This window comes from Heliangelus exortis, chromosome 26 (genome assembly GCF_036169615.1).
Source record: "Heliangelus exortis chromosome 26, bHelExo1.hap1, whole genome shotgun sequence".
NCBI lineage: Eukaryota > Metazoa > Chordata > Aves > Apodiformes > Trochilidae > Heliangelus > Heliangelus exortis.
The window spans coordinates 1,447,880-1,465,329 of record NC_092447.1 but is presented as its reverse complement, the minus strand read 5'-3'; the positions used below and the strand labels follow the sequence as shown (position 1 = coordinate 1,465,329).

Sequence of the window (17,450 nt, the reverse complement as noted above, 5' to 3'; positions counted from 1 at the left end):
GAGCCTGGCAAAATGTGTGTCCTCTGCAGTCAGAAAAGGCTTTGATTTTTTTATTTTTTTTTTTCCCTGTGCTACAGGCTTATTTCTCATGGCTAACAGGTCTTTCTCTGCATGGACTGGTATGGTGAGCAGTGTAGTTGCTTACAAAGCAGTTCCCCATCCAAACTGCAGCTAAATAGAACAGGATGTTGTTGAGAATCAGCATGGGGAATCAGCTGAGGAGACTCTGAAGTGAGAACATTGCAGCCCCAGAGTGCCCTGATGTGTGGGTGGAAGTGGAAGTAGTCAAGAATAAGCCCTTAAATACTCTTTTGAAGGTTTGGTGATAGAATGCTGTTAATCTGAGAAAATTCTGGCTGGGTTTGTCTGATTGTAGTGCAAGTGCTCACTTCTTTGGTACTGCCTGGTGCAGATGTAATCCTCACCTTGCTGAGGAGCCAGCCCTGCTATGGGAGACTCCATCCTGCAGCTCAGCATGGAGAGCTGAAATATTAGGGGAGAACCTGTGGTACCTCGAGCCCATATCTACTGAAGCCTTGTTGGCAGCAGCAGCAGCAGCCAGGTAAAGCATATTTTCCTTAGGGAAGTTTTATTTTCATCACCTGGATCCCCTGTTACGAAAGTCTTGGAGACAAAAGAAGCACTGGGTCTGCATCAGGGCTGCAGGTTCCTACTCCTTAAGATTTCCTGAAATTGCAGATGTGCTGTGAAAGTGAAGTTCTTGAAGGGGATGTAAAACCAGTTCTGGAGCTGACTGGTTGGGTACAGTTGCTGTAGTTAACAGCTGGAAGATCCAGGGGCAGAAGTGGCAGTACTGATATGAGCAACATCCTGAAGGGTGAATAGGTGTGGTCATGAAGAATGACTTAGCACATGTAATTAGAAAGTGTTATCCAGGGTAGTAATTCCCGTGCTTTACAAGGAAAATATCCATCTGAATAATGGTAGCAAACAGCACTGTTTAGAAAGGTTTAATGGAGCTTGCCTAATTGTTAACCTTGGCTGCACTCCAGTAAGGGCTGGGTAAAGGATCTCTCTGTAGTTACCAGTTCTGTGAATAGTTTTTACTGTTCCAAAAATACTTTTGACTGCTTTCTTTTGAACTCTGACTGCTTTGTATGAGGATGAACAATTCTGTGCTGTCTCCTGCCTTGATCCATGAGAGCTGTGGATGAGCTCTGGAAAGGGAATATTAAGAACAGGCTGGAGATCAGGGATGTCTCAATATTCTGTGCAACCTCTGACATGGGAGCTCTGGCACAAGGTTTGGCTGAAGGTTCATTTCAGTGTCACCTGGGGAGAGATTGCTCTGTGCCTCAGATGAAGGCAGCTCAGTGTTGACACACTATTGCTGCTTTTTCCCCCCTTTTATTTATTTTTTTTTTGTCCTCCCAAATGAGGAACCTGTCATTCTTTTTTCGTTGTGGTCTCTGGACAGGGAGGTTTTGCAGCTTATCTGCGTGTGCCTGCTGGTCTGTGGTACAGTGGTGTGATCATTCCTGTTTGCTGAAATGATGTAAATCACACTGGATAATAATCTGCTGCGTGATTCACAGAGCATTTGGTGTCTTCAGTGAGTCACGGAGCCTTTATCACCAGAGTAATTTAGCTGTTGACAAAAACCAAGCATACAAATGGCTATATCTGTGTAGCACAGCCCATTATTGATATTTACATCAAGTCAGGTGCTAGGCCAGAAAAAAGCTAGCCTGGATTCCTGATCTTGGGCTGCTTTGACAGCACAGCCCTGACAAAGTCCCCCAGTAGCTTGGGCAGTTGCATTTCTTGCTGTGCTGCATGTTGGAGATGTATCCCTGGCTTTCATTGTGGTCTTTCTGGTTTAAATGGAAACAGCTCTGGGGAGAGGGAGATAAATGAGCTGAGTGGGTAATGCTTTGGGTGAAGGGAGCTGGCAGCATCAGAGCTGGAGTTGGATGTGCCTGCAGCTCAAGAAATTAAAGTGAATTTTGTCCTTACCCACTTAGAGGGACCTTGATCTTTGGAGGTGCTTGTGATCTCCATGTAGGGAAGTCTCATCAGCCTCCAGATTCACAGGTTGGGGAGAGAATTAATGCCCATAATTAAACATTAAGCACCTCTCGTGCTGTAATTTAGTCACTGAGTGATGAAATTCTTTGAAGGAGAACTGTGCAGGTGAGGGATGGGGTTGAAGACAGCAATTAAAAAGGGTCAAAGCTGATCCCAAAGAGCTACTGCAAGAGCAAAACTTCTGTCTTTAGTGCGTGTGAATTGAACAAGTGATACAAGGGCAGCAGGACCAGAACTGTGTTGTGTTGTGTTGTGTTGAGTAGGGACAGAGGGGGAAGACCCAATTCTGCCTTCCTGTCCCATGGAAAGAGAAATCATCAGGTTATACAGAAGAGGAGTTCTGCCAGGGCAGGGACTGAGCAGATGGGGACTGTTGGGCCACGTTGATCATCACATGCACTGCACTTCATCTTGTGCCTCAGCTGATGTCCCCATTTGGCTCTGTTTCTTGGGAACATTTTTTCCCATTCTGCCTCACTGCAAGGAGAAAAAGACTCTCTCTTTTTTCTGAGGTTGAAAAGCAGTGCTCAGCCCCAGCTTTTGCATCCTGGGGGGTGGGAACTGATCATTTTCTACTGACATCAGGGAAAAAAGGGACCTCATTACAAAAGGAAAAGCAAAGTGAAAACCATCAGCTCAGGACTGACATGAGTTCTACCACTCATGCCACTCCCCAGCCTCTTATTTGGAGTTCATTGTTGCCCCAACAATGACCAAGTTAATAAATAATCCAGGCATTGCTTCTGATGAGGAACTATGTGTGGGACATGGAGCCCCCGACCAGGAGCTGTTCCTCTTGAGTTCAGACACCTGGCAGGACCTTGCAATTCCTCAGCTGAAGTTTGTCCCTGTGAGGTGGCTTTTGGTGTATGTGCACAGTACCTGGAAGGCAATGAAAGCTGCAGAGGTGCTCACAGAACCTCTGAGCTCTGCTTGCTTCAGAGCCCACGACTGGCAGTGGCTTGGGAGGGGATTGAGGGGTTAAATGAAGCAAGTTTTCCAGCTTTATCCTGGAAAAGGCTGGGGAGGGCACTGAGAAGTGAGCTGAGGGCTGCCAGGGAAGTGTTTGGGTTGGAAAAAGTCTTCAAGGTCACCAAGTCCAACCCAGCACTGCCAAGGCCATGACTAAAGGCAGGTCCCTCAGCATCCCTCCTTTCAGGGAGCTGTAGGGAGTGGTTTCTCCCCAACCTCCTTTTCTCTGGGCTGAACAATCCCAGTTCCCCCAGCTGCTCCTCAGACTTGGGCTCTGGACCCCTCAGCAGCAGCCTCAGAGGGCAGTGGGAAGGGCACTGGGAGCAGAGCCTTGGGCTGGAGGGACAGTGATGTTCCTGCAAAAAAAAACAACCAAAAACCTGAGGGGTTTTGTGTCTTATTCTATGTTCTGTGTGCTCAGGGAGGCCAGGAAAAGCAGATGGCCATACCACACACCTAAAAGGAGAGCTGTTGGATGGCAAAGCCACTCCTTGGGCTCATGTTTGTGTGCTTTCCCCACTCAAATGTTCTTTTTGTTGGTCTGGAGGCACAATGGAGCCATGAGGGTGGGAGGACAAAGACAGCAGGAGGGAGCTCACCTCTCTGGAGCTGAACTGAATGGCTTTAATGCCCTGGGTTCTTTGATATTATGGTAAATGGGAGTTGCCTCAAGGATGTTTAGAAGGGTTTTTGTATGTGTAATCCAAGGCAAAGAGCTGTAATCTTATGAGAGCCATATCAAGAGTGAGATTAAAATTGAACAGTATTTACTGTGCTAATCAGAGTTTTATTGTGTGTTTTGCACTGCAATAGCAGAAGATAAAACATACTCAGATCTCTGCTAATTACCCTGCCTGGGAAGCAGATGCCAGTGTTAATAGCTGGACCATAAAAATTTATTCCTACATAGTTCTGCAGCAGCATTCAGTTAGTGAATCGTTCCAGGCACTACCTGGTTAAAATTTAATCTGTGAAATTGTGACTGGGACTTCAGACTTTACAAATCAATTGCTGTACAAACCACCAGGAAACAGGGAAATAAGGAGAAATGAGGATGAAACAAGTGAAAGTTTACACTCGAGAGGAAGGAGCATCTTTTCTTTGGTGCAAACCCTGGCTTTTTGAGATGGATAAAACTTGAGCAAGCCACAGAGTTGAGGGAGGTGCTCACATTTAAAAACAACCTGAGTGGGGAGCAGAAGGACAGAGCTCAGAAAGGGACAGATCTCTCTTAAACCACACCTGGTGTCTGAATGCCTGAGGAACACAGATGTGCAGGGACAATTTCTTCCTGTTGAGCCCAGATTCTGTGTCGAGTTTGCAGAAATACCAAGGCTCCTCTGCTGTCAGCATTCTGGGGTGAACCTTTAGAATTTATCCAACATCAACAGGGCTGATGTTAGGGGCACCTCTGGGCTGGCAAAGCCAAGTTAAAGGTAAATCTCTGACCCATGACTGCTGAAATATTGGTATGAGCTGGAGCTCAGCCTTCTGCAGAGGAACAGTAAGAGGATTAATGGGGCAGGGATGCCTTGCTGGCTCAGCCTGTACAGGACTGCAGTGTGCTGACCTCACCTTTATTTGTGTCTTCTCTCAAGGCCAAGTATTTCACAGTGGTCAGAATAATTTCATCCCACCACCACATCACAGTAAAGCCAGGAAGTAATGTTTGCTGCAAGAGCCAACTTTCATTCCTTAATCTATTTAGATTACCTTAAGAAAAAATTACTTTGTGGAAGTTTGAAAATTCCTAAATGAACACTATCCATATAAAAATACAAACAATGATAATAAAATCAAGACATTTAGTGGGGCATACAACATGCCCTACAGCAAAATCTATTGTTGATTCAAAAATGAGGACAAAAAAAAAAATAATCCACCCCCCTATACCAGAAAGCCAGAAGAAAACCAGATGAACTTTATATAGCATCCACTGAAATAACACAATTTAGGGGATGCTGTACCAAGTAAAAATATGGAGCATAAATTCCCAAGGCCTGGGCCTTCATGGAGGATAGCCTGCCAGCAGGATCTCCAGCTTGTCCTGGTCAGGGGATCTCCTGCCCACGTGGAGGCTTGGTTGGTGACCATCCTTATTTTCTCTCTGCTCTCACTGGAGGTTTTTAACTGGCAGAGCCATGGGACTCCTAAACCTCTTCTTTCCCATCCCACTCTCAACAGTTCTGGTGAACTCTGGGGACCTGTGCCATGCTGAGAAGGCAGGTCCAAGGCTGCACAGCCAAAAGCAGACCTTGATTTTTAATTTTTTTTTTTTTTTTTTTTTTTTTTTTTTTTTTTTTTTTTTTTTTTGTGCTTCCCAGAACCCCAGGTAGGAATGAATTCAGGCAGTATTCCTTTGGCCTGCTCTTGACCACGTTTTGCTTTTCTATCCAAAAAGCTACAGCAGAGTGGTTTTTGCCTTGCTGTGAAACATTTCACCTTGCTGAGAATGCTGGCCCTGGGCAAGAGGAGTCAGGGGAGGATCAGCTCTGAGGTCAAATCCAGCTTATCAAGTAGTGGAGAAGTGCAGTTGCCATCCTAACACCCAGAAGAAGTGAGGAGTTTTCCTGAGTAAATCAGCCCTCCTGTGTGTCCCAGAAGCGAGGAGGAAAGGAGCAGCAGAGCTGGAGCATCTTCTGATTTCTAGGAGAGCAGTTTGCTTGTGGCAAGGAGCAGCAGCCCCTGAATGGCAGCGATGAAGCAGGAGCTGGCCTGGAGCAGGGAGACAGAGTTTGGGGTGGGCAGCAGTGGTGCTGTTGTTGTTGTTTCTGAAATGGAAGGAAACCCCCAGGGCTGATTAGAAATCTGGAGGAGCAGCTGAACTACAGACCCACCCCTGGAGGCTGCACTGAACTCTGATTTCCCAGAAATGTCTGAATGTATCCATTTACATCAGTGGAAAATCTCTGCTCAGGGTCCCGGGGGGGTAGGGAATTCTCTGAAGTACCAGAAGCATGATCTGTGATGGCAAAGCCACAATTTCCACTCTGTACCTGCCTGACAGAGTGAAGAGGAGGATGAAGCCTGTGCCAATGTCCTGCAGAAATAAGTAAACCTGTCCTCTCATCTGTAACCACTTAATGTCCCTGTAAGCAAAAAGGAAGCTTGGGAAGGTTTAAGTTTGACATTCTAACCTGAGAAACCTCTAGCTAGCTCGAGGGCCTTTTCCTCATCTCCCAGCTGCTGGGGAGAGATGAGATATTCTCCTGCTGGAGGTTCAGAGTCCATCTTTCCCCAAAACACAGGACACAGCTGGAGCCCTTGTGTCATTCACCCTGCTGAAGCTGCTTTACCTTTGTTCAGAGTCACAGAGCTGAGCTCCACGTGTTCATCACCAAAGATGATGTATGCCCTGTGGAAGGAGGGAGGAGAGAGGATGTGAAGGGGACATTAAGAGCAGGTGGAGAAGCAGGAGCTGGGAAGTCATCCTGAGCCCACTCACATCACCCTTCAGCAATACTGAACTTTTTTTTTTCCTTCTTTTTATGCCCTTCTCTTGAAGGGAGGGGAATGACTTCTAACAGGATCAGGATGGCAGTTTACAGTTTACTGTGATCAGCTGCTCCATGGACTTAAAATCACCTTGGTAATGAGCTATTGTGTTCTTCCTTCCTGCAGATAAGGCCAGGCAGGCTACTGGCTGTGGTTTCCTTTGACAAAGAATTCCCACTGATGCAACTCCATCAGTGTTAATGGGAACAAGAGGGGTGTTCAGCCCAGCCAGTTCCACAGAAATTATCTATATTCTTACTCATGTGAGCAGGGCTCTAAACTGCAAGACTGTCCATGGAGTGACCTCAGGATACGATTTGGCAGAAAATGTTTCCTTGGTATTTTCAAGAGAAAACCTGGAAAAGGCTCAACAGGTTTGTTTCAAACTCTGCTTTGCGGGTGAGCTCTTGAGTCTGGGCCTTGCTGAGAGCTCACACAGAGGAGTGCTGTCCCAGCTGAGTGCTTAAAGCTGGAGTATAATCTTACCTTATTTCCACAGAAGAGATGTTACTGACTGGGGACGTCCAGTTTGCTGCTGTCTGGTTGGCACTCAGTATTGCTGTGACAATAGAACTGCAGTTCTCCTTCTCCGTCACCTCCCATTGTCCCACAGACTGGTTTGCTGGGGATAAGGCTTGCAGCAAATACTGGCTCACATTCTTGCTGTCAGTGAAGTTCCTGTTGCCATTTATTCCAACTGGGAAGAGAGAAAGTCAGACAGAAGTAACTTCTGGCAGACAGCATCTCCATGCAGCCAGGGTTTCCAGCCAAGGAAGGATTTGCTTGCACTCTGCTTGCTGGGTGACACGAGTGCACCAGAAGCCTGCAAAGAGGTGATGGTCTCTACTCCTCCCCTAAGCACAGGAGGAAGAATCCTTTTCCCTACCCCCTCCCCAGGCAGGGAGCAGACCTGGAGGGATTCCTCAGTCACCAGATTCAGCCCCTGCTCCTGTGTCACCGTGTCTGTGAGCCAGACCTGAGCTCCTGGCAGGGAAGCATCTGCTGGATCCCATGCAAGTAGCAGGGGTGGAAAAGCTCAAGGGGACAGAGAAGCTTTGGGAAGTCAGTTCCTCTCTTCAATGTGCCAGACCCCACTCTTTCTTCCCTATGTCTCTGCTCTGGGCTGCTGTGTCCCATCATGGTGCTGCTGTGTGTGTCTCATGCTCGTGGTGCAAGCAGAAGTTGGACAAATCAGCAGATGAAGCAAGAGGATCTGCTTGCCAGGAGATTGCTGTGCGTGGCCCTCCTGGCACCTCTCAGGTTAGGACTGTTTCAGATGGAAGCTGCCAAGGCCATCAGAAGCTACAGCAGCTGATGTGAGACAAGAGCTAGGATCAGGCTGGGGGGCTGTGCTCAAAGAATGGGAATAACAGCAGTGAACACAACACCCATCTATTAAAAAACCAGGCAGCTGCAGGGGATGCTCCTTAGGTGAAACCTGAAGGAATCTGTGCCAGTTTACACCAGCAGACTGGCTCCCTCCTTGCAGGAAGGGATCAGGATGCCTCTGCTCAACTGTTTTCCCAGCATTTAGGTTTTGCTGAACCTCAAGGCAAAGAGGGATTTGTTGGCAGGGCTGGGGAGCAGGGTCAGGCTGCCATTTGCTCTGCAGCTGAGCTCTTTGTGGTATTAAAAGCCATTTTCTACACGTGAGTATTTGTCAGCATCAAAACAACCTCTCCAGTGTTGTCTTGACAGGGCAAATTCTCAGGAAGAAGGGAACAAAAGCACAAAAAAACCTTCCCCCCAAATTCTGTGTTTCCAAGAACACTCAAGCCCTGTGCAAGCTTAGGCAGAAAGGTTAAGGTAGAAAATGGCACCCTAAGGAAGGAAAGAGAGTTTGGGACTGGCCCTGGGGATGTGAACATGAAATAGGAACAAAGAAGTAACAAGTGGTGCACTTAAGTATCTCCTGCCTGAAAAAAAAAAAAAGGGCATTAAACCTCACATTTTAAATGCATCTGAGGACACCACAAGACTCAAGAAACCATCTGGGTTAGGGACAGAGGAGATGGATTTCTGTGCAGCATGAAACCCCAGAAATCCAGACAGAGATGGCTTACCTGTGTAGGTTGTGTTTGCCTTGTAGTCCTCAGGTCTCACATTTATAGAAAAATTGCTTGCAGTGGCATTCTGGGTCAACTCACAACTTTTTGTATATGTTGGGATTATTAGTGTCCCAATTAAGAGCAAATGCACCAAGAAGAAGAAAGTTGCCATGGTCCACTTGGATGTCTCTGCTCTGTGCACCTGCACCTGGGAGCTGAGAAAGCCTGGCACTTTCCAGCCTATTTATACTCAGTTTTTGATGAGATAAATGCAAATAATTTCCTCCTCCCCGTCCAGCTCACATGAACACACCCCTGATGGGAGGTTTCACTCGTGCTTTTACAGATTACTAACGTCTACCTTCTTGGCCTCTGAGTGAACTGATCAAAACAGAGGGGTGAGCCACTGAGAGAGATTAACCCAGACAATGAGCTGTGTGCTCCCTGTAACCCCTTGCAGAAACCCACGTTCCAGGAACATGAAGGAGCATCTCTTTCCAGCTCTGGTTCAGGCTTTTTTTAAAGGCCACAAAGTTCCAGAAAATGTGGAAAGCTCAGCAGATCCTTGCAGAGATGTTCTAATACAGACTCTACTCCTGCTTGGAGAAAGCTGAGTAGAGAAGGGCCAAGAGCCTGTGAGAGGATGATCTCTGAGCCTGGACCATAGCCCCTTTCACACTCTGTGTTCTTTTTAGGGGACAGGTGACTTATGTGATTCTTCCTGAGTGGTATCATGAGAAGTCATTTTGGCTGTACCCCTCATGTAATATTATATGGAAAAAAAAAAAAAAAGATCATGTTTCTCTTATCACTCCTTGCCTGGATTTCCCCATTTTTATTCTTTTTTTATTCTTCAAGGCTGGGGTTTCCAGAAGCTGATTTTGCAAGGTCTCTTTGAGCTGCTGGGGCAGTGGGGATGTGCAGTGAGTTTTAGCAGCAGTGAAAGAAGAAGACCACAGCCCTTTTTCTACAGGCAGGGAGGGTTCCTCCTGCTGCCTTCCCCCTTGTTGGGAAAGGAGCAGCAGGCACAGCCCAGAGTGAAACCTGGAGTGTGTGACACCCATTAATCAGAGGTGGTGATGATCCTGAATCAGTTCACCTGAAACACAGAACCTGTTCTCAGTGCTGAGGGCAGTTCTTTTCAGCAGGAAAATGAGCAATAAGCTGAGCACACAGCTACTCTGGGTGAGCTGGATCCACAAAAAAAGGAGACACAAATACCCTTTTCCTTCCCCCTCTCTGCTTCACACTTGCAGAGGTCTCAGTAGCATCCCACAGGAACCTCCTGGAAGCATTTTTTGGTGCCCTCTCCCTGCAGTTTCTTTCAAGCCCACCCACCTCCACCATTTCATCCCAGGCTCTGCTGAGTCACTGGTGTCACTGGGAGGACTGGATTTCCCTCCCTGTGCTCATCTTCCCTTTTTCCATCCCCAAAGCACCTCACCCACCCTGTCAGTGGGGTTAGAGAAAAAGCTGCTGTGTTAAATGTTTCAAACAGAGGTTGAAGAAATGTGGGAGGAAAAGGGCAAGTGCAAGGGAAAGAACAGGTGAGATCAGGGCAAGGGAAGGAAAAGGGCAGGAGCAGGGAGGAGGCCAGAGAAAGGATGAGCTGGAGGAGCTGGTACCTGTTCAGTGATGCTAACACTGAAAAAAATAGAAACTGAGATTTCTTGGCTTGTGAAGTTCACAAATACTCCTGTAGGGTCTCCTTTTCTCTTTCCTTGTCTTCTGCCCTACAGGGAGCTTCTCTGGGCAGTGTCTGGAGCTCTCTTGCTGCCCAGTGCTGAGTTCAGGAACACTCTGCATGTTCTCCCCCAGTGCAGAGGAGCAGGGAGAGGACTCCAAAGGCACCACGGATCTGCAAGTACCCTGGAAATAGAAACTGCTCCTCCCCACCTGCTGCACAGCCTTTCCTGCAAGCACCGTAAGGAACACGAAAAGCAAGGCAGCAAAAGGAGAGCAAATGGCATGTGGAAAAAGTGAATAAAATGGAAGCAGAGGGTTTTGCAAGCACAACTTCCTTGCTGACACTCTTTGCCCTTGGCAGTTTCATCTGAAGTCTCCTTGCAAAAGCTCTGAGCCATCTTCCTCTCGGTGAGGATGACTCAACATTGCATCACTGGAGCAAACACAGTTGGAAATGGATGTGTTGGCCTCTCAGGGAGAGTAAATTCTGAAGAGGCAGGGTGGCCTCATGTCATATATGTAACAAGGGAGCCTCTGCTACAAAAACTTACCCAAGGCAAAGGACATCTTTGTAAGTGATGATGGGAGGGAGCCACCAGTGTCCTGGCAATTCCCTGTAGCTTCCAGAAAGGAGATGGAGGGCCCTGCCACACACCACTCCTGCCTCCATGCAGGAGAGGAGAGGAGAGGAGAGGAGAGGAGAGGAGAGGAGAGGAGAGGAGAGGAGAGGAGAGGAGAGGAGAGGAGAGGAGAGGAGAGGAGAGGAGAGGAGAGGAGAGGAGAGGAGAGGAGAGGAGAGGAGAGGAGAGGAGAGGAGAGGAGAGGAGAGGAGAGGAGAGGAGAGGAGAGGAGAGGAGAGGAGAGGAGAGGAGAGGAGAGGAGAGGAGAGGAGAGGGGGGAATAGGGCAAGCAGGGCCTTGCTGGAGCTGCAGACTGGATGAAGAATACACTTTGCATCACGAGGGAGCTGGGAGGCTGCCAGCCCCCCCCCCCCATGTGTCCCAGGTTTGCCAGAGGAAAACCCCTCCATCCCACTCCTCTGCCTCCCAGGGGTGGGATTTCCTATGGACAAGCAGCAGAAGAAACCTTCAGTTTTATGGGACTTCATGCTGGTCTGCTAGCCCTGAAGCAGCTTTATCTAGGCTTGAATAAGAACAGGTGGATTGTTTTCTGCATTTGCCTCTGGAGGACAAGGTCCTAAAAGCCCTCTTGTTATTCATGTCAGAGGGCAGTGGGGAAGGGAGGGCAGGTTTACTCCAGTGATTTTTACAAGGGGGAAATCTGGTTTGGAGGACAAACATTTTGCAAAAAGGGCCCTTCCTTAAAGCGAGCAAGTTGAACAAGGAAATTTTCCTGCTTGGCCTCCATTGTGACAGTACTTCCCCATATAAACTTCTACCCTTTTGTCCCTGGGACTGGGAGGTGATGCAGGGGATGTTCCCTGAGGAGGTGGCAAAAGGTAGGCAGACTTTAGCATGTCTTAACCCATGTGGCATGAAGCCACATCTCATCGTGCTGGAAGGAAGTTGCTGTGGGGTATGTGTGTGGGGTTTGGGTAAATCCCAAGTGGCTTGTCCCATCCTTAGGCACATGGAGACTGCTCCTGCAAACCAGCAGAAAGGGGAGGCAGCCCTGGTGCAGGAGCTCTCCTAGCAGGGATGCAGAAGTCACTGCAGATCTCTCATTCTGCTCTGTGGGCAGCCTGAGGATGTTTGGTCCCCAAATGATCTTTGGCCAGGAGTTTGCTTGCTCTGGGATTTGAAGGTCCAGAGAACAGTGGGTGGGTTTACTTGCCTTCTCTCTCCCCAGAATGGTGACAGTCCTGAAGGGCTCTGCTGTCACCTGCAAACCCATTCAGAGCATGGTGATTTCTGTCCTCTTTTTACAACTGCTGGGCCTTTCTGGACAGGAAACCTTTTTGACTGTCCTGGTGTCTCCTACTGTGCTCCTTCTTCTTTCAGCATTTGGATGTTTCTTGGGGGTCCCACTGCAGTTTGGTTTGTCCACAGGAAAGGGGGAGAAATCTCTCCTGAGCAGTGCTGGGGTTTCAGTGCAGTCCCCAACAGGTCTGGTAAAGGACAGACATCAGCACGGGGGTGCAGGGACTTGTGACACCTTCCTGGGGAATGGGGTTTGCCTGGGGGGGTACCTGAGCCCTGCAACATCCAAACAGAGCAAAGCAGCAGCTCAGCTGCTCAGTCCCAGGGTTTGTTTCCCTCTGGAAGGCTGTGTCTTTGTACTGAACCAATTTATCAATGCAGAGGGATGGTCCCTGCTTGCCGGGGTTGTGGCTTCTGTGCCCCGCAGAGGCTCCTGAGCTGCGGGGGGATGCTGCAGGGATTTGGGAGAGGAGGGAGCAGTAGCTGCTGGGGAAAAGCAGGGGATAGGATGGAGAGAAGCTGCCCAGGAGATGGCAGCAGCTTTCCAGGAGCTGTGCCCCCGGTTTCTGTCCTGGCTCTGGTGTCTGGGCTAGGAAAAGACGGAGAAGAGGGGGAGGTAAAAAACCTTCCCTCCCCATAACTGCCCCATTGCGGGGGGGCTCAGCAACCAGGCTGGGAATGGGGCCCAGAGCGTCCTGTGGGGAGCCAGGAGGGTGATAGGAACGGTGTTCCTGGTCCTTGGTGGCTGTGTGGGAACCCAGACTGTTGCTGAGCCAGATAACCCCAGCAGATAAGGAGTCTCTGATGCAGCTCAGGGAGGGGAGGGGTGGGGAATCCCCAGCAGCTCCCGGCTTCCCTCCCACACCCTCCCTGCTCCCTCTGTGCCCCGTGGCAGGGAGAGATGGAATGCTGGCAGGGATGGGGAGCAGCAGGGCACCAGATTACACCATGGCTCTGAGCCAGCCCCCCTGCATCCCACCTCCTGGAAAGCCATTCCCAGCTTGGGATAAACCCTGCGAAGCAGAGGCAGCACCAGGCTGGGGGAGGAGGAGGAGGAAGAGGAAGAGGAGGAGGTGGCTGCTCACAAACAGCTCTGGGGAAGGAGTAGAGGAGACAGAGGGGATGTCCCTTCAGCCTTTCCTGCTGCTCCTGGGCACCCCACAGCTCCCATGTCATCCATAGGCACAGTTCCAACAATGCCCAGAGCCCGGGGTGCTGAGGGGGGTGTAGCTGGGAGGGGGGATTTGTATTCCCAGATAATTGCAGGCTCTGGGGGATGCTGCTGTTGGCTGAGGGGCTGGGAGGGTTCTTAACCCTCTGAGGGTAAACTTCTCAGGGGTGGGTGCTGCTGAGGGTGTGAGTGAGGCTGAGGCAGAGCTGGGCTGCAGGGGGAGAGCTTGAAGTGCTGTTGTGACACAGGTAAGGGGGAAATCTGGTCTGGAGGAGAAGGGAGGAAGCAAGGTGAGTTTAATGGGGAGGCTGTGGCTGTGGTGGTCTGGGACTGCAGTTTGCCTGGCTTGTTCCCCCATTCCTGCTAGAACCAGCTTTGCTGTTAAAGGTGACATCTCTGCCCACATCACTGTGGTCCCTTCCTGCCTCCCAGGGCTGCATTCCCAAGTTTGTGAAATCCTGTGGTACTCAGACCTCGAGTGGAGGGGACAAAGAAGAGTTTGCACAGGGAGATGAGATGAGATGAGATGAGATGATGTGGGCTACTCTTCTCTTCACCTGGCATTTTTCTATGGGAAGAGGCTGTCTCTGGAGGTGGGAAGGAGGGGTCAGAATGTGGCTCAGGCTGTTTCCACAGCGGGCACTCGTGGGGATCTTACAGGTCCCAGGGGCTGGCAGGGCAGAGGGTTGGTCCAAGGGCTTGCAGGCTCTGCCTTGAGGGCTGCTTCAAGCCTTGGACTTGGCAGCACCATGGCTGTGGTGGCTTTAAGGAGCCATCAGTGACCTCTGGTGAGAGCGGGGAGGATTACAGCCCATCCCAGCAGCTTCCCGGGATTCCTGCCTCGCCTGGGGGATGGTGGCTGGATGGAGACCCTTCCCCAGGGGCTGGTGACCCTTGGCTGCCGGCTGGCAAAGGCTTCTCCAGGCTGAGACCTATGGAAATGCCAGGAGGGAGAGAACCTGGGAGGTTTTTCTGCCTTGTTGCCTTTCTTGGCAGCACTTGCTGGGACAGATGGGCTGAATCCAAAGCTGTGTCTGAGACAGGAGACAGCACCTGGAAGGATGTCTGGCACTACTGACACAGCTGCCAAGCTGAAGGTGGGCAATGAGAAATTTCCTGGCCTCAGATCAGCTCCAGCTGGTATGTGTGGTCCTGGGGAAGAGATCTGCTGCAACTTTATCCCAGGAAGGGGTTTTTCAGCATCTCTCTGGTGAGACTCTGTTCATTTGGTGCTGGGGGCTCCTATTACATGTTTGTTCTTCTGAACCTTGTAAGTAGGAAGGTGACTTACAGCGAGTCTGGAAGGGAAAGAGGATGTGCCCAATCAGGGGCACATGTTTTCTCATCACTTTCTAACTATTTGGGGATTTCCTATTTAATCAGCAATTATGGGCCTGGCAATTAATTCTGCAATGCCCTGAGTGCTGCAGAGTGGATTTTGACCTTTCTAACTATCAGGAAATTCTGAAGAGTAATAAAGCTGCTGTAAAGAATTGTAAAACACACAGATTTCTTTCCTGGTTTCCTCTGGCAAGTATGAACCCTTATTTTTTTAAACCAGGACCTCTGCATTTCACTTTTTGGTGGGCAAGCTGTAAAGGTTGAGGCACTGCAAAGGAAGAAGGGGAATAGGAAACTCTTGCATTAAGAAAAGTTGCTCTGAGTGGATTTTCTCTTGCATTTCTTAGCCACGAGACTCCCACATCCTTGAGGCATTTCAGAAGGGGCTGTTTTCTGGTTTTCCCCTGTTTTCTTACCCCAAGCCCTTGTAAGTCCTGTAGTGTGTGGCCTGTGCCTGGCTGCATGGAGTTGGCCTCCTGGGCTCTGCCTTTCAAGTGCTGAGGTTGGTGTTTCTGGATAGTGACTAATGAGGGATGTGATCTGCAGTTTTAGCTGTTAGGAGCCTTTAATAGTGAATAAGTAGGTTAATAGGTACTGAGGAAAGAGGGAGAAAGAGGGCTGTGTAATGTGAATTGAGAAAAATGCTCATGTCCAAAAAAAGTACACAGCAGAACTCGGGCTCTTTTATTACTGCTCTGATAAAATGCTTCCCTCTGCCTCAGAACACCTTGACCCGAGTCATTTGTGTTTGTAGATGGCAAGTTGGCACAGACTGGAGAAGAAAAAATAGAGGAGGAAAAATATTCCAAATGCTTCAGTTGAGCTGCAGATTCAGCACTGCCTTGGCTTCCTGCCGGCTTCAAACACAGCAGCAGAACCTCTTGTGTTTAGCCCCAAAGGAGCCCTAATTAGTGGAGAAACTGCAAAGCTCTGAACGTGTTTGGGAATGCTTTAGTGCTGTGGCCCCCTGAGGTTCATTAAACAAATGAATTCAAAGCAGTCAAATAGCTAGAATCTTCAAAGTGACAAGGACCCCAGTCCCAGAGAAGGCAGCGAGCTGGCATGGCAAGGAAAAGGTTTTTTTTTTCCTAAAGTGGGTGGAATAAAGGCACCCAGATCTCTGCAGCATGCCAGGGGCTCACCGTGCTGCTGGACATGAGAATATACATCAAAAGCCCACTTAAAAGATCACTGTTCAGTCTTGGCTTCTCTTCCTCCCTCCTGCCCCAGGACTGCCTGGCCAGGGAGCTGCTTTCTGCAGGAGACTGAGAGGAGCCCTGGGGTTGGATTCTGGATGAGGAGGAAAGTAAGGCATAGCCAGAGAAGCCCTCAGAAAAGAGCCCTGTGATTTAACTCTTCGATTTAAAGGTCCTTAAATTGGCATTTACTCTGATAGGAAGGGTTTCTGGATTCTGTGAATGTCTACTCTGTCATGGAAAAGCTTTTTCTTTAATTCAAGAACCCCCGGCAGATCAATGGATTCTGCTCTGTGAGCTCTGGAAGTGGCTGGAGTTGTGCCAGTGCCAGCATAGAAACTGAAGAAACAAACAGAACAGAGCTGCCTTGTCCTGATCAGGGAAAATGAAGTTGCTTGGTTTGCCCTTTATCATCACGTACTGGTATTATTATGGGAAACATGACAAGTCTCTCCTGAAGCCTTTGTTCCTGTCCTGGAAGAAGCCTTGTCCTTTCCTTTAAGTGCTTCCATATGAACACGAGAGATAAACATGAGAAGAAAATTTGTATTCTCCCCATCTTTTGCAGAGGTGGAATCCTGGGGCAGATGGATTAAGTGATGTGCTGTGGCCACAAAGAGGGTCTATTCTGAGCCAAGAATTGCTTCCTAATTCCCAGTCGTGTACTTCAGCTGCACAGCCAAGTTTCAGCTGAGCTCTGGGCAATGGGAAGCACACCAAAGGCAGCTGGCAATTAACCTCAGTGGTAACTCCATGAATCAGAGGGAGATCTGGCTCAGGAAGAACAACAGAGAGGATAAATCCAATAAACAAATACCTCCACATTTTGCTGAGGAGAAGGAGCTGAGGAGGAGGATGCTTCTGCCACTTGGAACCTGGTGAATAATTAGGAGAGGGGCTCCTGCCTTTCACTGCTTTTGGGGGCTGTGGGGTTCTCTATCTCAGAGGATTGATGCAGTCTCTCTCCTGCTGTTTGCCAGGCTCAGTGGGATCAGCTCTGCCCAGCTGGATCTGTGGCCAATCCTTCTTCCTGTGCATGAGACTGAGCATGTCCTCTGGAACAGGAGCATCCAGGAATGGCAAAGTAATGAATGGTGCTATTTGGAGAGCACATGTGGGCACCAGCACTCCATTTATCAAAGGTGAAGAGGGACTGGAGTTAATTATATACCATGACTTATATTAATATGGCATCAACAACGTTAGTTAAGCCTGGCTGTTCAGGTACTGGATGCTGTTAGTTCTCTGGGATGCAAATCTTTTTGACTCCCTGTTGTGTCCCAGAAGAAAGTAAAGAGCTTGTCTTGACCCAGCTTCTCTTTCCTGTTTTATTTGGCTTGGTGCTTCCTCTAGGGAGGGGGTTTTTGTTTCCCTCAGAGGGCAATGATTCCCCCATATGCTGGGGGACAGCTGAGTGAGTGGAAACTGAGGTGTCAGCCAACATAAATCACTCTCCTGTTCTTCCTCTAAACATACAAAGTACTTGAATGTTGCAAATCCCTGACAATCAATCAATTTTATAAACTCTCTGGATTTATTTTTCCCAATGAAATCCTCCCACTGCAAGATCCAGGTTTATTTATATGAATTATACAGTGACTTGTTTAATGAC

At 48.9% G+C, this 17,450-nt stretch overlaps 1 protein-coding gene across 1 annotated transcript; it reads right to left on the bottom strand.

The window, feature by feature from the left end:
- Positions 1-4,689: 4,689 nt before the first annotated feature.
- LOC139807675 (placenta-expressed transcript 1 protein-like) lies at positions 4,690-8,795 on the bottom strand. The gene is made up of 4 exons (XM_071768944.1): positions 8,580-8,795; positions 7,003-7,213; positions 6,318-6,376; positions 4,690-5,792 (listed from the first exon to the last, which is right to left on the bottom strand). Exons 1-4 carry the CDS (start codon positions 8,734-8,736, stop codon positions 5,668-5,670), a joined length of 552 nt encoding a protein of 183 aa, XP_071625045.1. The 5' UTR covers positions 8,737-8,795; the 3' UTR covers positions 4,690-5,667.
- Positions 8,796-17,450: the final 8,655 nt, after the last annotated feature.